Here is a 19,879-nt window from a genome sequence, read left to right as displayed (position 1 = left end):
TTAAATGTTGTAAATACAGGGTTTGGTCATAATTGTTTCTTTGAAGAAATGCTTTTCCTTCCCATTTGAGGTTCTTCAGAAGCACAATTATAAGGGTGCCAAACTGTTTTAAAAGTTGTAGATTTCTAAATCTGTCTCAAACAACAGTAACAGACACTTCATGTCATGCAAGCTGGTTAATGGAGCCTAAATTAGATATGTGCCTTTATTATAGGCTATTGAAATGTTATAGATTATATATTCTAAATTGACATCATACCTTTGAAGTGGGGTCAAACAAAGAAAATGCCTAATTTATCAAATAAGTGTTGCATTGAGGATATGACTGGAAAATGTAAAATGTATGATACTGAACAGACAGACATTGTGGTGCGCCCCATCAATGCGGGTGGAGGGGGAGAGATCAACAATTGTGGGATGACGCTTGGTCCCCCAGCAGCTCGAGGGGCGCAGAAAACCCACCTTGATACAAAGTGGCCTGAATTAGGGAATTTTTGTTGTTTCATCCTGTTTTGCAGCGTGACAGTGTTGAGAGAGCGCAGCAGAGATTGTCAGTAAGGACAGGTGGTACGGTACGCATGTTGTGTATCCAGGCTTGTTTGTAGTGAAACGAGATCCAGCCTCGAGATCCGATAGCAGTAGGTGGGTCTCTCCCGGCGCAGTATTGTACGGAGTGTTTCATTACCACTGCGGCAGCCAGCCGGGAGCAGCGGGCAAGATTGTACGTCAAATCACTCGGATTATTAAAACCCCCGGCAACTATTTAAATATTGAGGGGCCGTTCTCGTTTTGTTTGGAGGAGGTTCCTGCACCCTGCGGGGATGTTTAACTGGAGTAGTAGGGTTTCTATTACGCTGGCATCGCCGTGCGCCTCAGTAGGAGCAGTTTACTATAACTTTGGGCTGGAGGTGGTTCGCTTCTCGCGGAGCTCGGAGTGAGAGACCAGTGCCGGCTCGTGTAGCCTAACCTAAAGCCCGCTACTAAACTTGAGACAGTTGGACAGCATCTCCGCGCAAAACGGACCTAAAATTCCGAACGCAACCGGTTTCTTTTAGCGCTTGACAACATCTGTATATTTTTGGTATTGCCAAACATGAGGATTTTTGAAGACATTTAAATACGAGTATATCTTTAAGCTATTTGGGGAATTTATTTCCCAATCGTTTTATTTGTCATTTTTACTATACGCATCTGTTTTATTTTAATCTCTTATGAAATTTGTTTTTCACTTTTTTGGAAACATTTTCTAACCCCTGCACTTGTTTTGGGAACACAAGAGCGCTCCTGGACGCGACATGAGGACTGTCGCCTGGCTGTCCGCACGGCATTGTCATTGTAATTTTCATGTGTCATGTCGATTGTCGGATGCCCGAGGACACGCGATGTCGTTTAGCATTTTGACAAACTGAAGGTTATGGGCTGGAACAAAACTAACTGAGGGGGGCAATTATGCTGGAGTCCCATATATTCTAGGGTTTTCAGTCGGACACCAACCCATGGGGATATAAATATATATATATATTCTAGCATATCATTTTCTTTTTTTCGTTTTCCTTCTTTTTTTTTACTGGACCAATTTTAGGATGATGTTGTATTGCTGCTCGAGCGCCTTGGAACGTTCTATTAAGTTCACCTGCAGCTTTTTATTCGTGTTTTTACTGTTCCAAATGCCACAGTCCTCCTCGCCTTTAATTACAGGTAAGATACATTGACTTGGCCTATTTAGTTTCAAAACATGTCCAGCAATTGTCAAAAACAAGAATATAGCCCAAAAGCTGGCCTATAGGACTACAGGTAGGCTATTCACTTTTCCCGTTATTTGCCACTGGGCACAGACGTCAGCTCAATGTCTAGTTTTGATTTACATTTGGTTGAACATAAATCAACAACAAATGTCACCGTGTCATTGGATTGATGTTAAAGTTGGGTGAAAAAAATATGTTCTGTCGGGTAACTGGTACCCCCGGGCTCGTTTGAAACCTCATGAGAGACGCATTGGATCACCAGTATAATATTCCCATCTACTGTTGTTTTGGAAACTCGAGTTGGGTCGTGCTGTCGAGGTCAGTATCCAAGTCACCTGGCGCGTTATCATTGTGCAAACATTATAATTTCTTTCAGGGGACAGACAAACCTGCGTATCGGTATCAGTTGAGTAGGCTACCATTATAGTATAATCCCACCGGATCAAATTCCCATGGATTGTCGCTACCTGGTATTCGAAATATGCGGTATATCATCTGTCTATTGTTTTCCCTGCAGGGCCGGGAGTTGAACACAGCGTTTTCGTGGGAGAGGAAAGTTGTCTGGTTGTAGAAAGACAAATGCGCCCTGTCACTGTGCTCGGTTGCAAGAGGTGGATGAAGAATAAACAACATTTATAGGGCTATTCATTCATCTCTGCTTTATAAAATAAGAAAAGCCTCATTGGATTGAGGCTAAAGTGTTGGGTTTCCCCACAATCACTTAAAGCTGTGCTGGTTTAATTCCACGCGAAGGTTGTAGGGTACGCTACGGTCGGGGTAATTGCCCTGCTCCTGTAATTCTCACAGAAACCACTTTGTCACCAAATCCCCCCCCCCCCCCAACACTTTTCCTGGCAGCCACTGCTCTGCTCAACTAAAAATGTTATGTCTCATCTAAATTTAAATCACTCTGACAAAAATATTCTGATAAACTGATCTAATATTTCGTAATTTAGAAAAAGTTATAGGCTATAGCCTATATAATCTAAATAAATTAGAAATATAAACTTGTCGATAAAACTCAGACTATTAGGCCTGCTTATTTTAACGTCTACAAAATATACCTCACCGTTATGGCATAGCCGGTGCAATTCCTGGTAGGCCTAAAGAAAAAGCACAATTCGAATATGGCGAGCCTGTCCATGACATATCTTCTCTGGGGCGTGTTGTTTCGCTGTTTTATCACTTCAATGAAGATGAAAAGGCGCGAATTTATTGCCTCTCTCCTCGCGCCCTTTACAGGTACAGAAGCCATCTGCGAGAACGAAGGAGAGGTGCTCCACATACCCAACATAACGGACAACCCGTGCATCACCTGCGTCTGTCTGGTGAGAACAAATCCCAATTCTTGCTAAATAACTTTCAATTGTTAGTTGACATTGAGATTCCCTATTTGTTGTTGGCAAGTAGGTTCCACAGAGGAGGAACACAACGCAATTGTTGTGCGTAATTATTGCCTCTGCGCTTGACTGAATATTCTTAATATTCATATTGTGGCCTAAATATGCATAGTCTATAGCGAGTTGTAGGCCTAACTGGGCAAATAGGCCTGTACTGTTTTTTCTAATTATCACAAAGAATTATGAATAATGTTGCTACCTTTTCAATAAGAGCAGTAGGCTAGCTATGTAATTATTTCCCTTCTAAGCCCACACTGGCTTTTAAACAAAATGGCATTGTTTGTTTAAAGACACCCTTGTCTTCGTGCTGTCTTTGCCCCGACTGTCTGTTAAATCCAGGCTACAAATGTGAAAGGAGGTGTCTTTCCTGGAACATTTGCTCTTTGACCTCTGTCTCTCCTTGCTTTGAAGGTCATTGTTTTAGGGGTTGAGAATGCAAGTGAGAGGCTTTTCTGTCACCAGAAGCCAGATTCAATAATGCTCTCCCTCGCCTGTCTTTTTAGTCCCTCTTTAAAAGTGTCATGTGGTGAGGAAGTTTCTACAAATGTCGTGTTTGACTTGCAGGGTATTTGCCCTATGTGAAACAGAGAAACAGTGTGCATGTGCAAGGTTATATATGTGGCCATGCTGCCTCGGCTGTCTCTAGTGGCTCTGATAGTCTCTTTGATATGTCTCCCTCTGCTAACCACCTCCTTATCAGGCTTCCATCACTAGGAGCCCTGCTGAATGCTATCAGTCATCAGAGGGCCACAGCTAGCCTTTCATCTTGGCCCGTCTGTCATGTCACTGGCCCCAGAGTGCCTCGCAGGGGAGGGGGGCCAGCCTGAAAGACACTTGTGTCGCGATGCTGTCTTTTAGGGGGGTTAGCAGATTTTAAAGGGTGGGGCTCTAGTGTCACTCACAGGCTCCCAGTTGCGGCGGAGTACCTGTTAATGGCCCTTCACTGGCGGAAACTGAGGCACACAGAGAAGCCATTCTTTTCGCCAGCCGTCTCACAAGACGCAGGAATCTGCCTCCCGCTCGCTAAACATTATATACAGACAGCCAGGAGGCAGCTCTCGTTAACCTGCTATCTACTACTCTCCCTCTCTTTTTTCCCCCTCTCCTCTTTCTCGGTAGCAATGATTGATGAGCTCAGTGGGCTGACCAGTGATCTGCAAACATTTGGGAAGCCAAAGGTCCTTTCTGTTCCAACCGCTCCACAAACATGGAGATCAATACTCACCGTGTACCTTTACAGTCTTTACCTCTGCCACTGGCGTTGTCAGCAAACCACTAAACCAGCCAGCATGTCTGTCCAGGTACAGAGATGTAATAACATTGGATTTATGTGTGGAATTGGCATGTGAATGTCATTTTATGAAAAGGAGCAATAACTTGTACACCATTCTGTCTAAAGGGACAACCAAACTCCAAAAAAGAAAAGCATAAATCTTAGGATGAAATGAGAAACGTGATATCTCTACACTCTTAGAAAAAAAGGTACTATCTAGAACCATAATGGGTTCTTCAGCTGTCCCCATAGGAGAACCTTTGAAGAAACCTTTTTGGTTCCAGGTAGAACCCTTTTTACAGAGGATTCTACATGGAACCCAAAAGGGTTTTACCTGGAACCAGAAAAGGTTCACCTATGGGGACAGCCGAAGAACCATTTTGGAACCCTTTTTTCTAAGAATGTAGTCTAGAAGACTTAAAGAAGACAAAATCCTCCTTTATTTTCTGCTCTCTTTCTCCATCCCCCTCTTCCCCCCTTTCTGTCAGTGCACTGTGAGGCTAGTGGTACAGTTCTCCCAGTGGTCTATAGAGCAAAGATGGTGTTAGAGAACCTTCAGGGCAGCATTGCTATTGGACCTCCCAGGATACTTCTAATGGAGGGGTAGAGACAAATATATATATGGCCTCCTGAGTGGCGCAGCGGTCTAAGGCACTGTATCTCAGTGCTAGAGGTGTCACTACAGACCCTGGTTCGATCCCAGGCTGTATCATAACCGATTGGGAGTCCCTTTGGGAGGCACACAATTGGCCCAACGTTGTCCGGGTTAGGGGAGGGTTTGGGGTTAGGGGAGGGTAGGCCGTCATTGTAAAATAAGAATTTGTTCTTAACTGACTTGCCTAGTTAAATAAAATAAATAACAAATATACAGTACCAGTCAAAAGTTTGGACACACCTGTTAATTGAAATGCATTCCAGGTGACTACCTCATGAAGCTGGTTGAGAGAATGCCAACAGTGTGCAAAGCTGTCATCAAGGCAAAGGGTGGCTACTTTGAAGAATCTAAAATATATTTTGATTTGTTTAACACTTTTTTTTGTTACTACATGATTCCATTTGTGTTATTTCATAGTTTTGACGTCGTCACTATTATTCTACAATGTAGAAAATAGTAAAAATAAAGAAAAACCCTGTATGAGTAGGTCTCCAAACTTTTGACTGGTACCGTATATATGTTTTATTGTCACACACCAGATAGGTGCAGTGAAATGTGTTGTTTTACAGGGACAGCCATAGTAGTACGGCATAGGAGGTTGGTGGTACCTTAATTGGGGAGGATGGGCTCATGTTAATGGCTGGAGCAGAATCAGTGGAATGGTATACAAATACATCAAACACATGGTTTCTGTCCTCCCCTCAGCAGCCTCCACTGTAGTACAGCGCCCCTGGATTAAATTAGGGTTAAGTGCCTTGCTCAAGGGGGGCACATCGACAGATTTTCACCTTATCGGATCATGTATTCCAAACGCTAGGCTACCTGCCAGGACATAAAGAAGGATAGGACAACAGCCATCTGAATTCAGAGAAAAGTCATGGAGCTAGTCTACCTACACATCGGAGCCAAAAGTTACATTCAGTTCATTCAGCACCATTCACGTTCTACTACTGGTGCAGGAATAGGCCTACTTCTTGGATAGGCTTGTGACTTATCAGTGAAATGTATATATTGTTGCCCTTATCTTTTTTCATCCAGTTTTAAGCCACAACTGCTGCTCCTTTGGGGTCGCGACATGTTTGCTTTGGAGGGAGGTGAAGGGTCATGAGGGCAAGGAGTCCAGGTTTAAATAGGCCTTTGATTTGAGTGCTCCTCTGAAGAGCCTTTTAGTGATCTCTCCATCCTTCCATGAAAGACCGGCGGCATGGCGGCTGGCGGGTCTGTCAGCTTGTTTTGGCATGCCCTCTGAGGTCAGGCTGAGAGATAGATGGAGGAGAGAGAGTGATAGTGGAAAAGATTGGGAGGGAGGGAGGGAGGGAGGGATTATACATAGACCATGGTTTGACTGAACACATTTTGATTCTCTGAAGTTGGCAAATGGAGATGGTGAAACTGACTGTGCTGTCGCCATCTAGTGGTCATCTTTCCACAGCACATGACCATCATGTCAGGGATCAATACATCTTACATACTCTACATATATCTTTTTAGATGGTCACATTAACCTATCTTCATGTTATTACCCTTCAGGTCAAATATTTCTCTAGTTATTACACCAGAGACTAGCAGTAGTCCAATAACAATCCCCAGACCACCCGTTGGCCTATTAGAAGCCACGACATACCACCAGTAGACCAGTAAGAAGCCTCAGAAAGTGCACGGTATGTTGAGTGTTTATGAGGCGTGGTGACCTGATTTGACCCCTGACCTTTGCTGAGAGAGGTCAAACCTCTTCACACCACTTAGTGTTAATGGCTGCCGAGTGGAATGGCTCCAAAGCCCAACTAGGAAAGCACAGGTGTGGAGAGAAAACAAAGGATAAATACGGGACCTCAATGACACTAATGGAGATAACTGTGGCCGTCAAAAGACTAGACGCATAACTTATCACCACTCTTTCTATTTCTCTCTCTCACTCTGTCATCCTCTCTCTGTCCACCTCTCTGTCTCTCTCTCTCTCTCTCTCTCTCTCTCTCTCTCTCTCTCTCTCTCTCTCTCTCTCTCTCTCTCTCTCTCTCTCTCTCTCTCTCTCCACCTGTCAGACTTTCCAGTCATCATGTCTGATGGTATCTGTCTGCCCTTCTCTCATTCCCTCTATCTCTTTTCTCTCACTTTCAATCCATCCCTTTATCTATCTGGCATCATATATCTCACTCTCAGACATATTTGTCTCAAACTGGCTGTTGAAAGTGCTCTGAAAATCTCTACGATTTAGGCCAGTGGTTTGGGGAGCGCTTTACAGAGACTATGTATGGATTCCACGTGCCTTCGCCTCTCGCCGCCTCGCCTCTCGCCGTCTCTTCTCTCGCCTTCACTGACGACATCACCCAAACCAGCGTGGTTAGGGAACCAGTGAAGGCTCTCCGTAAATAAAACCGCCCAGTTTTATTTTAGTTATGTGGGCCACAGTCCGGCTTTGAAGTTGACTCATTATACAGTCCAGTTAGGTTGCACTGAGTAAATGGGGACTATATAAAGGGAGTGTATAAAGCTAGTGGCAAAGTGATAATGTTAAGCGAGTATATAAAGTGAGGTTGTATATAAATTGAGGAGAGAAAGAGAATGTCTGCGTAAAGTACATGTGTAACTCGAGTTCATTTTAGCCTGTAAAAAGGGAGTGTGTCGACAAAGAATGTGTCGGAGACTTTATAATGTGAATACACTGATGGCAATCAAAAAGCGTCTTCTCTTTCTCTCCGTCCATCCCTCCGTCTCTCTCTTCCTCTCTCTCTCCCCCCTCTCTTTCTCTCTCCTCCCCCTCTCTCTTTTGCTCTATCTCTCAGGAGGGGAAGGCAGACTGTAAACAGGAGAAGTGTCCCCTGGTGTCTGAGGACTGTGCTCTGGTGGTCAAACAGACGGGAGCCTGCTGTGAGAGGTGCAAAGGTGAGCAGCACACACACTCTACTACTCTCATCACCATGAAAACATGAGGTCGAAGGTTAGGGGATGCATGTACTGTTCTGTAGTCTCAGCGAAACCAATAAACTTGGAATTTTGTCTAGTGGAGTGAGTTGGGTCTATCTTTGGATCTCTTTAGTGTTGATGTATAGACCTTGCTGCAGCATTGCAGTGATGTTGTTTAACGGTCATTGATGCTACCTGTAGGAGTGAGGGTGACGCGACAGCTTGAGTCCCACAGTAGAAGACAGTCAGTCCAGCTGCACTGGTCAACTTACTTATTTAACCACTTCTGCCTCCTTGTGGAGGAATGAGGAATAGTTTTTCTTCTAACAGCACAATAGTTACTGTGCGTGTGTATGTGTAATGTATCAGACCAATTGAAGATTCTGCTTTAGGGTAAATTGCTACATACACAAACACATATAGCTATTATTTTCCCGGCTTCTACTCACATACACCCACAAACATGTGACAGGCCTACAGCGGTTCGTATTTAAGTCTTAAGAACTAATCTTCTCTCTCTCTCTCTCTCTCACACACACACACACACACACACACACACACACACACACACACACACACACACACACACACACACACACACACACACACACACACACACACACACACACACACACACAGCTGCAGTGGTGGACTTCTCCTCTCTGGGACGGGTTGGGACCCGTTGGTGTTTGGGTTCAGCATTCGGTTTACAGGGCACAGAAATAAACCTCATTTACGAGCCACTGCGCCGCTCTGCCTCCCAGACTAGGACCGCACACATTCGCCTCCCGGCCGGAACACACAGGGTTCGGGTAGTGTTGGGGTCACCATGGACACAGTCCACAGCATTGACCACCTCATGGTCAGGGGCGCGGTCCTTTGTTTGCCGTCAAGATTATACGAGACTAGAGTTAATTCAAATGAGAAGAGGTGGAGCTCGCTTAAGTCGACCATGGAAAGCCCCATGTTGTCATGGTGAACGATATTATTGCCTATTGTTCCTCCATTGTGGTTGACTTTGGGTTTTATTCATGACCATGTCTACATTTAGAACAGGAACTTGCTCGTGTCAGCACGAAAACCTCCCACTGTTCAAATACTTAATGCAATGGTTTTATCATAGGAATGGTTTTGCTGTGTTTCCATAACCAGACAACCCTATATCTGTTGAAATTGAAGAGCATATTCATTTAGTCCCTTATTGACTGTGGGTGCTGTATCTGGAGCGTTGTGATTGCTCATAGTGGATCTCAGGCCCAGGCCCATTTCACATGGTGTTTTTATCATGCCCTTGGAATGGACCTGGACAGTTCACAACAATATGTTCTGGTATCTTGATACATCTATATAATGGATTGGGGTTGTCAGAGAGTTTGTGCATGTCTGTCTGTCTGTCTGTCTGTCTGTCTCGAGTGTCTGAATTGCACATACACTACCGTTCAAAAGTTTGGAGTCACTTAGAAATGTCCTTGTTTTTGAAAGAAAAGCAACATTTTTTGTCCATTAAAATAACATCAAATTGATCAGAATTACAGTGTAGACATTGTTAGTGTTGTAAATGGCTATTGTAGCTGGAAACGACAGATGTTTAATGGAATATTTAAATAGGCGTACAGAGGCCCATTATCAGCAACCATCACTCCTGTGTTCCAGAGGCACGTTGTGTTAGTTTATAATAATTTTAAAAGGCTAATTGATCATTAGAAAACCTTTTTGCAATTATGTTAGCACAGCTGAAAACTGTTGCGCTGATTAAAGAAGCAATAAAAATGAGCTTTTCTTTCAAAAACAAGGACATTTCTAAGTGACCCCAAACTTTTGAATGGTAGTGTATGTGGCAGTGTCGAGACTACTAAACTTTACCATCGCTATGCCAAATCAAGACAATCAAAGAAAGGCCTTCCCTAGCCATAGGGGGCACTATAGCCAGCTGGCTCTGACGGTGGTGGCACACAGACTCCCTCCAGGCATCGCTTACAATGGATTTGTAACCCTGTGTTCAATCTGTCTCAACACTTATGGTCTGGAGAGGCAAACAGCTCTATGTTCACACATGTAGTCCATTTAGTGCTCCCTGTAGACTATTATTTTCCACGAACTAGTAAACATTCACATCCAGGTTTGGAGTGCCAACTCTCTCTCTCGCGCTCCCTCTCTCTCTATGTCTCTCTCTCTCTACCCCACCCTCTCTCTCTATCCTCCCCGGTCTCTCTCTCACTCTCTCTCTCTCTCTCTCTCTCTCTCTCTCTCTCTCTCTCTCTCTCTCTCTCTCTCTCTCCTCTAGGTTGTCAGCTGGATGGAGAGTCCTATAATAGTTCTGTCTCCTGGACCAGCTCCATCAAGCCCTGCATCTCTCGCCGCTGTCAGGTGAGTGTCACACAGAGAAATGAAAGAGAGAAAGGGAGGGTAACAGACAGAGAGAGAGATGATGATGAGAAAAGTAAGGAGAGGGAATGTAAAGTAAATGAAGGAGAGAAGGAGAGAGGGAGTACTAAGAGAGAGGCAGACAGGGAGAGGGAAAGAGAGAGGGAATGATAGAGGGGAGTGAGTGGAAAAGAGGCAAACCGACAGAGGAGTGAGTGAAAGAGAGACGGGTGGAAAGGGAAAGGGAGATTAATGAAGAAAGATAAATGGGGATCTAGGGAAAGATATACATACTTTTAGAGTGCGAGGCTGAATGACGCAGACAGAGACACAGAGTTGGGGAGGGAACGAGAGATGTGAGGGAGAGAAAGAATGAGACAGTGGACAGATAGCCAAGGGGTTGGAGGAAGAAGAGACATAAAGAGAAAGAAAGGCAGATGAAGTTGGAGGGATGAGAGAGAGAGATAGAAAGATGAAGAGGGATGATATATGTCTCAATGTCTTTGGGAGAGGAGCCAGGTGAATTTGGCAGTACAGTCCACCCTTCTGGTTCCAAGCCTCCCCAACCCAGTGTCTACCTCACAAGACTAACCCCACACGTCTCCTCAAAACACACTCAAACCACATGTATACCCAACCTCACTTACTGTATACACACCACACACTCACATGGTCCCACAATTAAACAAAAAAACTTAAAATACAAAACACACGCACAGATCTGAACACTATAAGTCAATCACAGTGGACACAGCTGTGTGAGGGAGTGTCAGCTCCAGCATTGGGGAGGCCCAGTGAAACTAGACTATGTGTTAGTCTGCGTGTTGAAGGGTGGCGTGTGAAAAAAGCAGAGCTCCACACACCACTCATTTACTCCATCCCCAAGATACCCACGCGGCGAGAATGGGAGGGGGGGGTCTAACCAGTATCCAGACACACAAACAACATGTTGTGGTCCCTAGTTCTAGTTTTAACACTCCTAGTTCTAACACTCCTAGTTCTAACACTCCTAGTTCTAACATTTCTAGTTCTAACACTAGGGACCACATATTTTTTTCAGGTACATTTTCAGTGAGTGATCAGGGGTGTCCCAGTATGTAGAATAGATGCATGTGTGAGATGCAGAATGGAATGTTCCTATCTAATGGTATGTCCCTATCCAATGGTATGTCTCTATCTAATGGTATGTCCCTATCCAATGGTATGTCTCTATCTAATGGTATGTCTCTATCTAATGGTATGTCCCTATCTAATATCCTGTTTACGTAGTACATGCCTTACATAACTGAAACGGGATTCAAATTGCTAAGCAACCGAAAGATAAGTTTGTCTAATACAGGAATGAGAGGTATGCAGCAGAATATTCACTGATGTACGTAGCCTAGGACTAGAATAAGTCGTAGGAAATTTGTTCGAACAATGATAAATAAATCACTGTTTTAATTGCTTCCTGGTTTTGACAGGAAGGTGTCGTTACTGAAGCGGAAGTACAATGTGTCGTCCACTGCAGGAACCCCAAGATTCACCCCAAGAAGTGCTGTCCAACGTGCCCGAGTGAGTGATTGTGTGTGTGCGTGTGTGTGTGAAAAAAGGAATACATCGATAATAAAGCTAACCTGTGTGTCTCTTCTGTTCCAGGCTGTATCTTGGAGGGCCGTCTGTACAAAGAGAGGGAAGAGTTTCACCCTGAGGGAAAACCCTGTATTAAATGCACCTGCACTGTGAGTATACACTGTATAGACATGCATGTCTCCAGTCCCCACATTACAGTGACTGGCCCCTCAGTGGTCCAAATGAGTTTGTCTTGGCTCTCAGGGGACTCACAGTGGTAACGCTCCCCAGGGGAGGTGAGTGAGTAAACACATTAATGTGAGTTGAGTCTGTCAACACATTAATGCCTCAGTGGGACTAGTGTACACTGTGTTCTGTACCAGCCGTTAATGAGGGCACACTGCTACAAGGCCAGGGGGAACTGTGACAACTGTCTGGCATCTAGAGTAGTTGTGTTTGTGAGCTGTTAAAGGTACCAATCCGGGTTTCACAGGTGCAGACAAAGGTGCAAATGGTATTGTGTAATGGAAACAGTCATTAAGTGGAGATAAGTTGAGTAATGCATAAGAGAAGATGAATGCAGCATTGTTCTAACGTCTATGTATATAGCTTCCTTATTGTTATTTTATTGTGGAATTTTGTTTAACTTTAGTTTATTTAGTAAATATTTTCTAAACTCTATTTTCTTAAAGCTGCATTGTTGGTTAAGGGCTTGTAAGTAAGCATTACACCTGTTGTATTCGGCGCGTGTGAGAAATAACATTTGGATTTGATATGATATGCTGTGTTCTTTCAGGGAGGGCGGACCCTATGCGTCAGGGATGTGTGTCCTGTCCTCTCATGCCCCGCCCACCTGAGCCACACTCAGCCCGGACAGTGCTGTCCCAAGTGCCTCGGTAACACTCCACTCTCATCAAATACCTCATAGGACTCTCTGATAGTCATAGGACCCTCATAGGACTCTCTGAAGTCTGGAGAACATATTCATATTTCATGAATATTATTAAAACATCACACATCATTAAAACACCATAACAGTCATAATAATTATCATCAAGCTTTTTTCTTTCTCTCTTCCTCCGTCAGGTCAGAGGAAAGTGTTTGACCTGTCGATGGGGAGTTGTCTGTTCCACAGTGAGGTCTATGAGAACGGCACCTCCTTCAAGCACGACAACTGCACCACCTGCACCTGCAAGGTAAGAACTGACAAGGGAACCAGACCCCAGAACTCTATTCAACTTATGTGCCGTATCACCAAATTACCATCAATAACTGACCCCTTCTCCTTCCCTCGTATCCCTCCACCTTCCCAGAATTCCACTGTGGTGTGCAGGAAGCGCTGCTCTCGGCCGGGCAGTTGCCATGGTGACCAGTGCTGTGGGGATTGTCTATCCTTCGTGGAGGTAGCGGAAGTGAAGTACTGCCGGGTCAGGAACAAGATCTACCGGGTGAGACAGTCTGGGACAACAAGTCCTAATGCTGCATCCTTGATATCAACTGGGAAAATAGAACGTTACCATTGCCTCAACATTCAACACTGATACTTATCCACCGCAGTTGTCCTTATTCTGACATTTATATGCATATTTATACAGACATTAATACTTGTTTGATAAGCTGATTGAAGTTGTGGTTGATTGGTTCTCTCTCTGCTTCTTCCTTTGCTCTAGGAGGGAGACATGTGGTCGTCTGTGAACTGCACCCTGTGTGCCTGTGTCAAGGGGGCCATCGAGTGCCAGCCAAAGCAGTGTGTGCCAATCACCAGCTGCCCCTCGGTGAGTGACAGGCTCAAGGCCCAATCACAAACTGTCTTGTGTTGCGCCTTTTCATTCCAGGAATCTTTCAATGAAGTGATGTGAATGACAACATCGATTAGAATAGACTTTAAAAAAGATGCTCACTCACTTTACCTGTCACCTTAAAGCTGGCATCCGTACCTGGTGAAACTGCCACGTCCGTTTGCGATATTACAACAACAAAGAAGTTACTTCAAACCCCGTTTTTCTCTTCATTGGACCCGTGATAGAACAGCAGAGTATGTCCTGTAAATAATTTTTACCACAATGCTGAATGCTCCTCTCCTCCGTTTCATCAACAAAATAAAAACTAGAACAAATGTGCTGGGGCGGACAGTGTTGTTTCACCATATGCACATTTCTGCTTTAAGCAATTTCCCACCGCAACTTACATGCACTTATGTTATGAACACTACCTATACCTATAGGACATAGCCCTGGGGTCCCTCTGTTCTCCCTGAATCATCAACATGAGACAGTCCCTTTCACACTTCCTCACGTCCCCATCCATCTGGTCCCCCTCCCGCTGAGACAGACAGAGGCTGTCTACTGTCCAGAGTTACTGTCTGTGACTAACCACATGTTAAATCCACATGCGTGACGTGTTGGTGTCACAGCAGGCAGCTGGCTGGAAGCTGATTTAGCGGTGGAGCGGTAAGGAGGAGTCAAAAACGATTCACCTGGGCCAGAACAGTGTGAGTGGGCCAAGACACGACCCTGGTAACTTACCACAGTAACCATAGCCTCAGCTGTCAAGTTTTTTGGAGTAACAGTCCCAGTTCACACGGCGGTCACCTGTCTTGGGGTGATGTAGTAGATTCTTTGCATTCCAGCGACCAAATGATCAGTTACTTGTTCATGCTGCCAGTGACCAGCTTTCACACGGTTACAATGGTTACCTAGCCTTGACCTGTTATGGTCACATAGCGGTTGCTTGTTGCACGGTAATGTAGTGGTCATCTGTTCTTAGATGTGTTCATATAGTCGACATTAAAGGCTCATTGTCATTCTTTTTTAAGCTAGCATCCCACCACCATCACATATATACCACGCCCGTATGGTTATGGAGCAGATAATGGTGACATAGTAGTATAATGAACTGTCATACACGGTCATTAGCCAGACAGTACAATTACAGTCACATATGGCTGCCTTTGTCATGGATTCCTAGTGGTCACACAGCGTTCACCTGTTATACAGTCATGTAGTATATCCCCTAACGGCCATCTGTGTTTGTGTCTTGGTCACTGAGTCATGGTCATCTGTCGTGATAGTCACATAACAGCCAACTGAGACACGGTCACCTAGTGGTCAATTGCAATATAGATACGGTCACATAGCGGTCACCTGTCATACAGTATCACAACATCCACTCATCATACCTTCCTGGTGGTCATGTAGCGTTCACCTGTCACGCGGTCACAGTGCGGTCACCCATGTGTCTGCCCCTCTGTCCCATAGGAGACACAAAGTCTCCAGTCAGGTCTTTGTCTGGGTGATGTTTGAGTGACAGTAAAGAAGAGCTTCCCTATATTTAGACCCTGAAAGCCAATCTCTCCATCTCTCAAAGAGCTTCAAAGAGGGAGAGCCCTTTGTGCACTGTGATGGGGGTCAGGTGGGATGAGAGAGAGAGAAAGAGAGAGAGAGAGAGAGAGAGAGGGAGAAAGAGAGAGAGAGAGAGAGAGCCTAGAGCACACAAAAAACTATACATACCTTGGCCTAAACATCAGCACCACAGGTAGCTTCCACCACAAAGCTGTGAACGATCTGAGAGACAAGGCAAGAAGGGCATTCTATGCCATTAAACAGAACATAAATTCGACATACCAATTAGGATCTGGCTAAAAATACTTGAATCAGTTATAGAACCCATTGCCCTTTATAGTTGTGAGGTCTGGCGTCCGCTCACCAACCAAGAATTCACAAAATGGGACAAACACCAATTTGAGAGACTGCATGCAGAATTCTTCAAAAATATCCTCTGTGTACAACGTAAAACACCAAATAATGCACGCAGTGTAGAATTAGGCCGATACCCGCTAGTTATCAAAATCCAGAAAAGAGCCATTAAATTCTACCACCTAAAAAGAAGCGATTCCCAAACCTTCCATAACCAAACCGTCACCTACAGAGAGATGAACCTGGAGAAGAGTCCCCTAAGCAAGCTGGTCCTGGGGTTCTGTTCACAAACACAAACAGACCCCACAGAGCCCCAGGACAGCAACACAATTAGACCCAACCAAATCATGAGAAAACAAAAAGATAATTACTTGACACATTGGAAAGAATTAACAAAAGAAACTGAGCAAACTAGAATGCTATTTGGCCCTAAACAGAGTGTACACAGTGGAAGAATACCTGACCACTGTGACTGACCCAAACTTAAGGAAAGCTTTGACTATGTACAGACTCAGTGAGCATAGCCTTGCTATTGAGAAAGGCTGCCATAGGCATACCTGGCTCTCAAGAGAAGACAGGCTATGTGCACACTGCCCACAAAATGAGGTGGAAACTAAGCTGCACTTCCTAACCTCCTGCCAAATGTATGACCATATTAGAGACACATATTTCCTTCAGATTACACAGATCCACTAAGAATTCGAAAACAAACCCGATTTTGATAAACTCCCATATCTACTGGGTGAAATACCACAGTGTGCCATCACAGCAGCAAGATTTGTGACCTGTTGCTACAAAAAAAGGGCAACCAGTGAAGAACAAACACCATTGTAAATACAACCCATATTTATGTTTATTTATTTTCCCCTTTGTACTTTAACCATTTGCACATCGTTACAACACTGTATATATACATAATATGACATTTGTAATGTCTTTATTCTTTTGGAACTTCTGTGAGTGTAATGTTTACTGTTCATTTTTATTGTTTATTTCACTTCTGTATATTATCTACTTCACTTGCTTTGGCAATGTTAACATATGTTTCCCATGCTAATAAAGCCCCTTGAATTGAAATGAATTGAAATTGAGAGAGAGAGAGTAAGGGATGAGGACAGCCCTGGGGCAAAGGTAAGTGGGGGTTGAGAGGGATAGAGTTCTCAAATGTGCACCTCTGATGGAAGTTGAAACGTACCCCCCACCCTCTCTCTAGCAAACACACATACACCAGGCAGAGAGTAACAGTTGTCTGTATCAATGTCTGGCTGTCCACGTTTGACTGGTTGTATCTGTCTTTGTCTGTCTGTGTCTGTGTGTGTGGGTATTAATGTGTAATGTGTCCAACTGTCCAGTAGACTGTCTCTTGCGCTCTGACTGGCTGCCTGCTGATCTCTCTATGTCTGTGTATCTAACGGTCTGTCTGTCTCTTCTAGAATAAGATCCTGAACAGGACAGGCTGCTGCCCGGTTTGCACTGAAAGTGAGTAAGTTAATCCCCTCTTCCTCAGCTGGGTCCTCACACCTTTGTGGGTTGCATTTTCCAGTTTTGTGGCGGTTGTTTCGTTCATCTCTCAAATTGAAATTTAGTCATGTTGTATTAAGCACAGATTTCTCATGCAAAATACAGGAAAACAAGATGGATCAAATTGATGCCCGTAATTAAACACACTCCCGCTTTCTCCTCCTTCCCTGCCTCTCTCTCTCCCATCACTCCTTCCAGAGCCAGGTGTGTGCACCGTATTCGGCGACCCCCACTACAACACCTTTGACGGGCGCACGTTTAACTTCCAAGGAACCTGCCAGTATGTTCTGACTCGAGATTGTGGTGGCGCCCCCTCTGGCGGGGGTGGAAACAGCGCCGGCTCTGACTCTGGCTTCACGGTTGTGGTGAGGAACGATGCGAGGCGAACCCGCTCCTACTCCTGGACCCAGTCAGTGGAGCTGAGGATAGGAGGGCTGAGTCTCAGCCTGCACCAGCACCTGACGGTGAGGAGGAACGGCACACGCATCGCCCTGCCCTACCATGGCCCTGGGGTCCACATCGACCTGGATGGATACCTGCTCAAACTCACCACCATCGCAGGTTAGACTGGCTTCATGTTAACTTAATTGGAACCTAAAAAACACTGCTAAAGTGCATTTTAGCTCCTTTTTGAAGCATAACTCTCTGTCTCTTTCTCCCTCCTCCCTCAGGTCTGGAGATCACGTGGGACGGAGACAGCTTCGTGGAGGTGGTGGCTGCTCCTCACCTGCGCGGTCGTCTCTGCGGCCTCTGTGGGAACTACAATGGACACAAGCGGGATGACACCATGGGCAGCGACGGCCTCTTCAAGTTCGTGGTCGATGAGTTTGCAGAGTCGTGGCGCGTGGAGGGGAACGAGGTTTGTGCCCAGCCCCTCAGGAGGCCCACCTCGTACCTCTGTCCCGGCAGTGTAAAGGTCAAGTTCCGCGCTCACAGGGAGTGTCAGAAGCTCAAGTCCTGGGAGTTCCAGAAGTGTCACCGGGTGGTGGACTTTGCCTCCTTCTATAGGTCAGTGGTTCTTAGGGTGTCTCAGGAACGTTGGGGAGCTTCATTTGTAATGAGATTTGTCCTAGAATCTACAACATTTCCAAATGTGATATTTGATTGTCTCCGATGTGCATAGAATGTCCAATGTTCTTTTGGATATGGAACCCACTTAGTATGGAGATACATTTAATCCAGTCCATTCAATTTAATTCAACATTTATTTGTCTTATCTCTCTCTCTTTCTCCCTCTGTTTCTCTCAAGGTCCTGTGTAACAGACATGTGTGAGTGTCCGGTGCATAAGAACTGTTACTGTGAGTCCTTCATCGCCTACAGCCGGGCCTGTGAGAGGGAGGGAGCCCCCGTCTACTGGAAGCCAGAGGCTGCCTGCATGGGTGAGTGACAGCACACACAGCCTATCACTAAACTTCATGGAACAGGGGACTCCCCCCTACATTAAATTTGCTCAACAGAATTGATCAACGTATCTCTGAAATCCATTAATGTTAGGCGATTTGCAGTTCTGTCTAACTAACCCAATCTTCTCAGCGACCCAGTGCAAACACGGAGCGGTGTACGACACCTGTGGCCCGGGCTGCACCAAGACCTGTGACAACTGGAATGAGATCGGGCCCTGCCACAAGCCCTGCGTTGCCGGCTGCCACTGCCCAGCCAACCTGGTGCTGTTCCAGGGCCGCTGCATCAAGCCCATAGCCTGCCCTGGCCGGTGACCCTAGTGCCCCAGGGGAAGGGGGCTGAGAGAGGGCCAAACAACCAACACTGCCTAGCACTCAGGGTCCATACCTGGGGGAGTGAGGAGTGGGGGGAACATGGGGTTGAGTGTGGGGGGATGAATAGATGTGCAGACAGGCAACGATGGACTGAAGGGGTTCTCAGAAGACAGGTAGGTCAGGTAGAGGCCTCGTCCACTCTGAGGGAGATAGATACCGACCATCACAAAATGGGGTTTGGAACTCCGCTGTTGGTTGCTCTTACTCGTCCAGCACTACCTTGTGTTTTCACAGGATGGTGCCCATGTTGTCATTCAAATGGGATAGGAATCTGGAGGGAAACATCACCCTTGTAGTTAAAAGAGGAAGAGACCCTTTAGGAAAGCCTTTGTGGCTACGCTTCTTTAGTTACTGGACCCTCAAGGGACATTCATCCAGACTGCCATGGACCTTCAGGAAAAGGGTGGGGCTGGCTCTGTGTTGAGCCAATATGGCCTCAGTGTTTCACTCTGTTGCAGCACACAGACATTCAAAACCAGGAAACCAACCAATGCATCTTGAACAAGCATGTTCACCCTGCCAGCATAAGGGATAAACTCTACAATGAACATATTGAACCCCCAGGTCTAACTTGCATAGGATTATTTTATACTGTAAACTAACAAGATTTGTATAAAAACATAGCTTTTTGTATTATTATTAATGTTATTTCTTTGTTGTTGATATTGTTAATTTATATATCGATCAATTGATATGTTGTAGCAAGAGCCAGAATCATAAATCTAATTTCGTTATAAATGATTTAAAGGGAAAAAAAGCTATTTATGTATTTGTTGTTTAGTTTGTGTAATTGTGTCTTGTGTGAAGAGAAATGCCCATATGTGACTCGGTTGTTGCACCATCGCAGGGAAGAAACGTACTGTATTTTTAAATGCTCAGTGTACAGGTTGCTGTGTGTTGATTCTCAAACTGAAGGTGTTCCTCGAGACGTACATTTCACTTGACCTTGTAAGTTATTATTTAAGACCAGCAATATATAATTTCCATGAAACTCA

General features: G+C 45.0%; 1 protein-coding gene across 1 annotated transcript; it reads left to right on the top strand.

The window, feature by feature from the left end:
- The first annotated feature begins 506 nt into the window (after nt 1-506).
- LOC139573655 (BMP-binding endothelial regulator protein-like) lies at nt 507-19,879 on the top strand. Its single transcript, XM_071397350.1, has 15 exons — nt 507-1,698; nt 2,988-3,073; nt 7,857-7,956; nt 10,262-10,344; nt 11,805-11,895; nt 11,980-12,062; nt 12,689-12,788; nt 12,979-13,088; nt 13,206-13,340; nt 13,563-13,667; nt 17,021-17,066; nt 17,307-17,669; nt 17,780-18,116; nt 18,358-18,488; nt 18,643-19,879. Exons 1-15 carry the CDS (start codon nt 1,584-1,586, stop codon nt 18,822-18,824), a joined length of 2,067 nt encoding a protein of 688 aa, XP_071253451.1. The 5' UTR covers nt 507-1,583; the 3' UTR covers nt 18,825-19,879.

The sequence above is a fragment of the Salvelinus alpinus genome, chromosome 4 (assembly GCF_045679555.1).
Source record: "Salvelinus alpinus chromosome 4, SLU_Salpinus.1, whole genome shotgun sequence".
In the NCBI taxonomy this organism is placed as follows: Eukaryota; Metazoa; Chordata; class Actinopteri; order Salmoniformes; family Salmonidae; genus Salvelinus; species Salvelinus alpinus.
The sequence above is the reverse complement of the archived record's forward strand: the minus strand, read 5'-3'. Positions and strand labels throughout refer to the sequence as shown.

Bases quoted from the DNA above. Each gene is read 5' to 3' on its own strand.
- LOC139573655 (XM_071397350.1), top strand. From the start codon at position 1,584: ATGATGTTGTATTGCTGCTCGAGCGCCTTGGAACGTTCTATTAAGTTC. The intron at 12,789-12,978 runs GTAACACTCCAC...TTCCTCCGTCAG, and splicing joins GTGCTGTCCCAAGTGCCTCG to GTCAGAGGAAAGTGTTTGAC. The intron at 17,670-17,779 runs GTTAGACTGGCT...CTCCTCCCTCAG, and splicing joins CAAACTCACCACCATCGCAG to GTCTGGAGATCACGTGGGAC.